An 8205-nucleotide genomic window follows, 5' to 3' on the forward strand; every position below is an offset into this window, starting at 1 on the left:
GACATGACAGCAGGTGTCGAGCCCCATCACTTCCACAGTTTTCTGGTGAAACTTTTAAAAGGCCTCTCTTGGTAAGGAATAAAACTCTGACTCATTCTTTGTTCTTGATCCAGAAAGTCACTTTTATTTGTCGATAAAGCTGTCACACTTTGAGTGCCTTGGGCTAAATGAGCTGAAGCTTCAATCTGAAGACATGCCTCTATTTCCAGATTTAATCACAACTGCTCTAGAAAGAGGCTTCTGTAAAACAAACAAAGACCAGTTATGAGTGGTTTTAAAGTTCCAGCCTTTTTATGTCATCACTCAGTTGAACAATATAAAAAACCCACAATGCAATTCAAATAATGTGTGCAATTACCATGTACTTACTTTTACTTCAAGACTTGAGTCCTGCAATTCAAAACTAGACAAACCCCCTGTTTCTCACTTTGGTGCTTTCTCTCTTTAATTTACAGCAGAGGAAACTTTTACAGGGGGAAGTAATACCTCTTTTACTGAACCAAGTAGAAAAAGGGCAGGTTCAGAACAAGTGCTTTCACTTTCACTTAATTAACTGAACTGAGAGGAAATGATGCTGCCTAGGAGCTGAAAAGTAGAGGGGTGTGTTAGTGAAGAGAGATGTGTGAGGATTCACAGCCCGTCTGGGGCAGGATGAGAAAAGGGACTTACAAACCACCTATGGATCAGTGCAAATGCAACTGGAGGTATTGTCTGGCATAATTATATCAGTGCTTCTACTGAATATGCAATTTTTACTATGGAGGAAAAATAATTTTACTTCTTATCTTCTGATACTACTCTTTAAGTCTCCATTTGGTGTTGGAGCAGACAGACTGGGGCACAACATCTGTTCTGTGAAATCTTTTGTGCTGATCTTTGCTTACAGTAGGGAAGATACTGCACTGCTCATAGTAGCATAATTTGAGAGACACAACATGTATTTGTCTGAGTCAAGAGAGTGAAAACACTGGCTCTGAAGCAATGCTTGCTTCATGCAACCTCATGGGAACCTACTGTGTGTTGGAATCTAAAGAGCTTTGTGATATTGTGAGTATTAGCATTTCTAGATGCACTTCCTCTGCAAAATATCCCATTGTTCCTCTCAACCCAATGTAGAGTAATCCTGAGTGATGAATTCTGTTCTAAATTTCTGAAATTTTGCAGTACCTTTTTCTTCACGGCTTGATTCTTGTTTCACCCTGGCTTTTTTCAAAGATGTCAAAAATAGACATTTGTTCTAGAAAAGTAGGTAAAAGTAATATCGGGGGAGAATTTAACATTATCTTTAACATGCAGTCATATTCAGTAGGGAGGCAAATTGGGTCCCTTTGTTGGGGTGGAAAATTACCTAGAGTTCCATCTCTGATGAAGCTGAGATACAATCATACTATTTGCTTAGCAGGAACAATATCAGCCTTAAGCAAGTAAGGACAGTTGCTGCAAACCTTACAGGATTTGAGCTTAAAATTAATGGCTTGAGTACTGGTTATTATTTTCCCAAAACTCAAGCAGATTATAGGCAATGGGTCTTGTTTGTGTAGATGTGAGAATAAAAAGTCAATGGAATTAACAAACCCCACGCTTTACAGTGAGAGTGTGCCTCTGGTCAGTATTTCAAGAAGCTGTGGAATCTAGAAATGGGCACTGGGACCCCAGGCAGCGTGGAGGTAAGTAGTGACGCTGTGAGCACAGCTCTTGGCATGTAGGATGCCGAGTCCAACGTGTCAGTACTCACCTCATGTTTCCAAAGGGTTGGAAGTAGCAAGAAGAATGTTGCAATGAACGCAGGTCACCAGCATGTCAAAAGACTGGGTGTCCTTAAGAGCTCGAGGTGATGTGGAAAGTCAGTCTCTTGTGGGAGAGGGAAAGTCAATCTTTTTGTTCTTTGAGAGTTCAAGCAAAGTGTTGGAGGTCAATGGCTGGTTCCTTTCTTTCCCTTTGGGACACACATCTTTCCGTGCCATTGCATTCTCAGAGCAGGAAGAAGGAGCCAGACAGGAAGATTGCGATGGATCACTGCTGAGTTTTGAAGCTGACTGGCTAGCAAGAACCTTTGTCAGCTTATGAGCTGCACTGCATTTATTCTGTTAAAAGAGAGTATGCATGATGAGGTGAAGACTGGCATTACACCCAGCTGTGTGGTATGCTGTGATTTGCAACATACGTGAGTCATGGGGAGGGTCAGTGGACACCACCTCACAGCGATGCTTCAGCTGAACACCTTGTATCATGAAACTATAGCCTGAAGAGCCAAGACACGCTGACCTTTCTTACCTCATATATAGCTTTCCAGAGAAATAACCTGGCTGGAAATTAAACACAGACAATTCTCTTGCACAGTTTCAAATGTGCTTACCAGATATTGGGAGTACTGGTCATCTCGGAATGACTTATTGCACTTCCAGTGAAGATTGCCACCAGTACCTTCAGAAGGAGAAAAAATGGAAAGAAACACGGTAGTGTCACTAGTCTAGATCTAAACAGGCTGCTCGGATCCACTTATGGTCACTGTTTATAGAGAAACACCAAATGTTGGTTCCAGTGGCCAAGAGGAATTAGAGCTGTGACTGCATTTTGCTCTTGGCACCACTCAGAACCAATCTGCCACCCCTTCTCTCAGACTTCAGGATATTTGAAATTCCACTCCAGCTCCATGTTTTGTGGTTCAAAATGCTTCACTCATACCCTGGCCTAGAGAATTCTATTGCTAGGGAGTTTTCTTTCTACAGTTTATTTTGCCAGCCCCTGCACCTTCTGATGCCTGTTCTTTTCTGGAATCATTGACAGGATTCATGAATTTTTTGGCTTGACACAGTGCCCAATACCTTAGGCCTAATAAATCTCCTCTCAACTTCAAGAAACCAAGGTATGCATCACTGGCTTTTTATATGAAGTAGGAGGAAAATCTAAATCTTTTTTTCCTGTGCGACAAACAGAAAGAGGAAGAAGTTCCACTTATTTCTGACAGAAGGAATTTCACTTTGAGGATGTGAAAGACATAAAAGAACATGGCCAAAGACCTACCAGTCAGTGGAGTCACTTTGGCTTTACAATAACCAGCATAATAGAAAGCAACACTTGGCCCTTTCACTGTAGTTGGTTAAACAGCAACCCCTTCTAGCTGAATTACTGAGAACTGTAGAGAAGGCAAGAGAAATTTCAGTGAGATTTAACAGAGTTGACCCAGTCCATGACAATGAGGAATTTCACTTACCAGTGGGGCAAATAGATGTTGGGTTAGTGGATGCTTCACTGGTTTGAAAGTTCACATTCTTATGATAGGACAGATCACTGTTCTGACAAATACCTTTGTGTTTGTCCTGATCTTTGTACATGATGCATTTGTTACACTCCCAACACCGCTCTGTTCGGCTGGCACAGGTGCTCAGGTGTTCCAGCTTGTGGAAGGACATTTCAAGCTCACAAACCCTGCATTTCACTGCTTGTTTGTGGCATTCCTTGGTCTGCACATGAAAAGAGGAAATTATTGCAAATTTTCTACCAATATTAAAAGAAGGCATTGGGTGAGAGCAGCGAGTGGCTGTTGAAGAACACCCTCCTTAAGGAGTATCTAGACAGCCCAATGCAGGCTTACCTGTATTAGGAGTTTGTCTATCTAAGCGATCTTTAATTTAGGATGATTTAGGCAATGTAAGGCAAAATGAGAATCGACAGCAGTGAAGATGTTACGTGTCAGTACAGGTTAGCAACAGAGGACAAGCCCACCTAGAAAATTCCGATACTTCAGCTACCATCACCAGGGGAAGCCTGCTGTGCTTTCACTACATTGGTTCCTTGAACTTGAAAGGTCCTAGACTGCAGCTAGCATGGACAGGCTGCTCTTGCTTCCTAGCCTCTGCCAATTCTTTTGTGTATCTCCTCCCTAGCCGTTCCTTTGACTCTTACTTTGTATAACCACTCCTTTGGAGAAGCAGGTGATATGAGTATGGGGGCAGGGTGGAAATGTCTTTAAGAAGCCCTCACAGCACATCAGCTTGAGGTGCCAAGGATGAGAAAGTAATAGATTATCTCGTGGAACAGACTGTCCCATCACAACTGGATGGGTAACTTCCATGTGCTATAGCTATTTACAAGGGGTTAAGGGTATGCCAAAACATTGCAACTGTTGAGAGGTTCAGTTTCTTCATGGTCCAGGATAGGAGTCAGGGATTTACACGTTTTTGCTGTTGAAACATTAGAGTGGTTCCTCATGGCTGGTACAAGGGGTCAGCGTAGAAGGTAAAAAGTACTGCACCTCCTTACCTCATGATGGTACAACTGGTGTTGCTGCATGCTTTGGTGACAAAGATTACATCTGACCTGCAGGCAAAGCATACAGCACTTCACTGGGAGCAGAGGAGGATGATAGTGCTCTCATATGTCAATACAATTACAAGCTGCTGAGATGATCGTCCCATGATTTCCATCCCTATCGTCAACAAGCCATTGGTGTGTTTTTGTTTCTCTGTCAGACCTGAGCTGTGTTGAGATTTTGAGGAAAACAGGTATCTGATGGTTTTGCAGGAAGCTGTCATTCTGTGAGAGGATTCAGTTCTCGAAGGTGCCCATGTGAAAAGCAAGGTGTGAGGTGAAATAAAGAGTGTGTATTCAAAATGTTGACTGAGGTTTAACTTAAAAGTATAAGCCCGATATTCAGCTAGTCTAAATTATAATGGCCCCTCTACAAATATAGGAAGTATGCTAGTTTTGTGTGGATTTGCCATGAAAGTGTTAAGTGTACTCATGTGTTCTCTTCTTAACGGAACACATAAGTGTACTCGTGTTCTGTGAAGTAACTGCAATCAATGGAATTGCTAAATCAATAAACTACTAAGAATCATGCCTGTGTATTCATGCTTCAACATAGTACATCTAGCTACAGGGTCCTTAATGCTACATTAAAAATGTTATTGCCTGGCTATATGAAGAGCTGATAGATAAATTCTGCCAGTTCAGTTTTGTTAGAAAAGTGCATTGATGTCCTAGCTGTGTACAAGCAAGGTTTCCGTCAGACCAGGTACTGCCTGCCTTCCTCTCATCAAATCATTTAACTTGCATGCTCTGGCTAACCCGCAAGCACTTGGAGCATGTATCCATACCTGAGCTGCAATCTGTATTGCTGAGGAAACTGAGATGCCACAGTGGAAGCTTTATTCTCTTAAGCTGACTGTGCAGTAAGATCAGAAGGTGCTGTAACCAAGCCTGAAGGGTTATATCAGACCCTTACAGATTTTCTGGTCAAAAAATTAGAGAAGTTCAAATCTAGTTAATACAGAGCACAGCACCATGAACATGCTACTCCAGGTCTGGCACAGCTTTTTGCTATTTGCAAGAAAGCCCTGAAGAACATGTAGCATTCCTCGCCTGCTTATGTGCTTCTGTTTGATGGGCCTTCATATCCTTTTGGGCAACTGGTTCATCGCATTCTGGACAGAGAGTGAGAAACCACCAACACTGGGCCTCATGGAGGAAGAAATTTGCAGCAGACACATCTCATTTACTCCATAAATGGGAAAGGGAAGAGTATGTGAACTGGTGAACACAGCTGCTCACTCACCACCACCTTAGGATGTCTGCCTCACTGTCCTCGCTGCAGGCACAGACACATCAGTGCACCAGGCCACAGGAGGTGAGTGTATCCCTCATTTCAAAGCCTTCACTGCAGCGGGCCCAGGACCCTGTGTCAGGAGGTATTGATGCCTGATGCAAAGAGTGATGGTCCTTAGGACATGGCAGCTGGAGGTAAGCCCATGCAACCTTTCTGGCCTACAACAGTAGGAAGACTGCCTGAAAAGGCATGTACATGTCCAGCTTTACTATTTCGAGGCGATGTGTGAGACAGAATACCTGATGCCATTTTGACTTTCTGCACTAGTCATTGTTCCAAGCTCTGACATTATGTCTGCACCACAGAACCAGTCTGCCCAACATATTTGCTGGTCGCTCAATGTGGAGGTAATGGCTAGCATGAACTCATGTAAATTAAGAGTAGCTGAGCCCTAAGGCAGAGTAGCCACAGCAAAAAAGCCCTATGGCAGTGAACTCTTCTGATTTTCTTACAGAAGATAAGTTGCCTCAAGGAAATCTGCTTTAGACATGAGGAGAAGCTTCTCATGGTCATGATGGGTAAGGAATGGAATGGATTTTCTGTGGGAATGTGTCATCTCTGTCACTAGAGTTTTAAAGAATTGGTTAGAGGCATCTATCAAGTTTTAGGCAAAGTACATATACCAAGGAGTCTGATCAGTGTGCAGCAACTGCTTTGTTCAAAGCACCCCCTACAACCTCTAGAACATAATGCTAGGGTCTCTGTGCAAGGCTAGGCATTGGTTTTCCTTTGTGAGCAGGTAAAATTGAGGCTCAGCTCATGTTTAACCTTTCTAAGTTCGATTCTTTTTTTAGTTGCAGTGCTTCATAGTCTTCATTGATAAAATTTGCCCATGGTCTAGCTACTAGTTGAGGCACACCGAGCTACACTGTCCTCATGGCCCCTTTCACCATTCTATTCTATGAGAGATGCCAATTACCCTAAAAAAAGTAATACTTCATCACTTAACTGCAAATGTAGCAACAGAAAGAAACATCAACCATGGGGGGAAACTGAGGCAGCAGCTGGGTTTGTCATGGTCTATGCACTGACTTCTCTGCCAGATACTGCAAAATTACCCACAGTAGTACTGTGTAAGAAGAGGACGTGTACCATGGGAGATCGTTATGGAAGAAACCAGCAGAGTAGCAGCAACCAGGAAATGTGAGAATGCAAACAAACCATTTTTGTTTACTACTCAGTGGCTAGTGTACACCCTCCTGCCATGTGGTTCTTCCTCTTCTCTTCTAGATAACCAGATAACGTTAAAGAAAATCCTAGAAAACTCTTCAGGTCTCCACACTTTGTAGGGATGGAGAGGGAGAAAGATCTCTTACCAGTTTTTGCAGAACCTGCTCTCTTCTGTCATTATTTTTCTTTTTATTCTTCTGGATTGCCTTTCTTCTGAGAGCAGAGAGAAAAAAAAGAAACTGAAAGCCTCTGGTACAACAACTCCTCCCTAAACAGCTGCTTAGCCATCCCTTAAAGGAGGAGCAGCAGCACTGCCAGACAAGTATTAGCTTTTAGTAGGAGTTCCACAAACAGGTTAGTTTGCTAGTCCTTAGAGAAACTATGAGGTGTCATCTTCCTTCCTTCCCAAGTAAATTTCATTCACAGCAGCCAGTTTACGCAGCAGGACCTGAGCTGGCAGCCATACAGCTCCACATTTTTGCATAGGGAACTTCAGAAGAAATTTAAATTAGAGAGAAAAGGACCAGAACTTCACATTTTCATTTCAGTGCAAGTGATTTTCTGATGGAAGGCCTAGCATCTCTTGTGCCAGCTACTGCAACTGATCCCTTACAGCAGCATGACACAAACAGCTCTTCTCTGAGGTCATAGGTCCTGCCTAGTGTGGAACAATGAGACACAGGAGATGCAGAAAATAAGAACTGACCTTCTTAGTCTGTAAAATGGGAACAAGAGTATTAATTCTTCTACTTTGCAGAGGTACTGGGAAGAGTAATTCACTAGTATTTGCATAATGTATTATAATGCCATACACAGCAGATGCCCCAGATGTTACTCAGAAACCAGTGTGGTTCATTTCCCATGCAAACAAGCCCCTTCTGTCCTTATCTTTCTCTGGGAAATATGAAAGAAGAAGAAGAAAAAGGAAGCCCAATAAGCCATTATTTAGACTTGGGAATAATGAGTGTTTATCTGGATTTTGTAAGACAAATTATGTAATGAGGCAGAGAAAAGGCTTTTGAACAAATATGTTAATGAGGTGGCAGCTAAGGGAAGGTTACAGAGTTGCCAATTCCAAATCACATTTTTGACTACGATTTTCTTTTATTTTTCATTCTCTCTTTCTTTTGTAGTCGTTACCCTGCACAGCATTCAAATGTGCTTTAGGGCTTCATGTAAACTATTCAGAAATTACCAACTCTAAGTCAAGAAAGCCTGATCAGCAGCACACACTGACTGAGAAAACCCCACTGACTCAAAATTCATAATGAGGGCTTTTATGTAGGAAGTTGTTGGGCACAGGGATTGTACTGAAAGGACTGTTCGTTCAGAGCCTCAAAAGCTTTTCTTGGAAAAGTATCAGATGCTCCATTGGGAACTTAGTTGAAAGATACTCCTAAAGCAACACAGTGGACTTGCAGTGGCTG

The 8205-nt window shown here is 42.4% G+C and overlaps 1 protein-coding gene across 1 annotated transcript; it reads right to left on the reverse strand.

The window, feature by feature from the left end:
• Nucleotides 1-1167: 1167 nt before the first annotated feature.
• XAF1 (XIAP associated factor 1) lies at nt 1168-6956 on the reverse strand (the record flags this gene model as incomplete). Its single annotated transcript, XM_010009604.1, is given in 8 exon segments — nt 1168-1237; nt 1736-1759; nt 1761-2084; nt 2357-2424; nt 3215-3464; nt 4264-4320; nt 5365-5500; nt 6925-6956. Coding segments are annotated over 8 exon segments (961 nt in total), but the record flags the coding sequence as incomplete, so codon positions are not given.
• Between the last annotated feature and the right edge of the window lie 1249 nt (nt 6957-8205).

Source organism: Nestor notabilis, unplaced genomic scaffold, assembly GCF_000696875.1.
Source record: "Nestor notabilis isolate BGI_N333 unplaced genomic scaffold, ASM69687v1 scaffold22712, whole genome shotgun sequence".
Classification (NCBI taxonomy): domain Eukaryota; kingdom Metazoa; phylum Chordata; class Aves; order Psittaciformes; family Psittacidae; genus Nestor; species Nestor notabilis.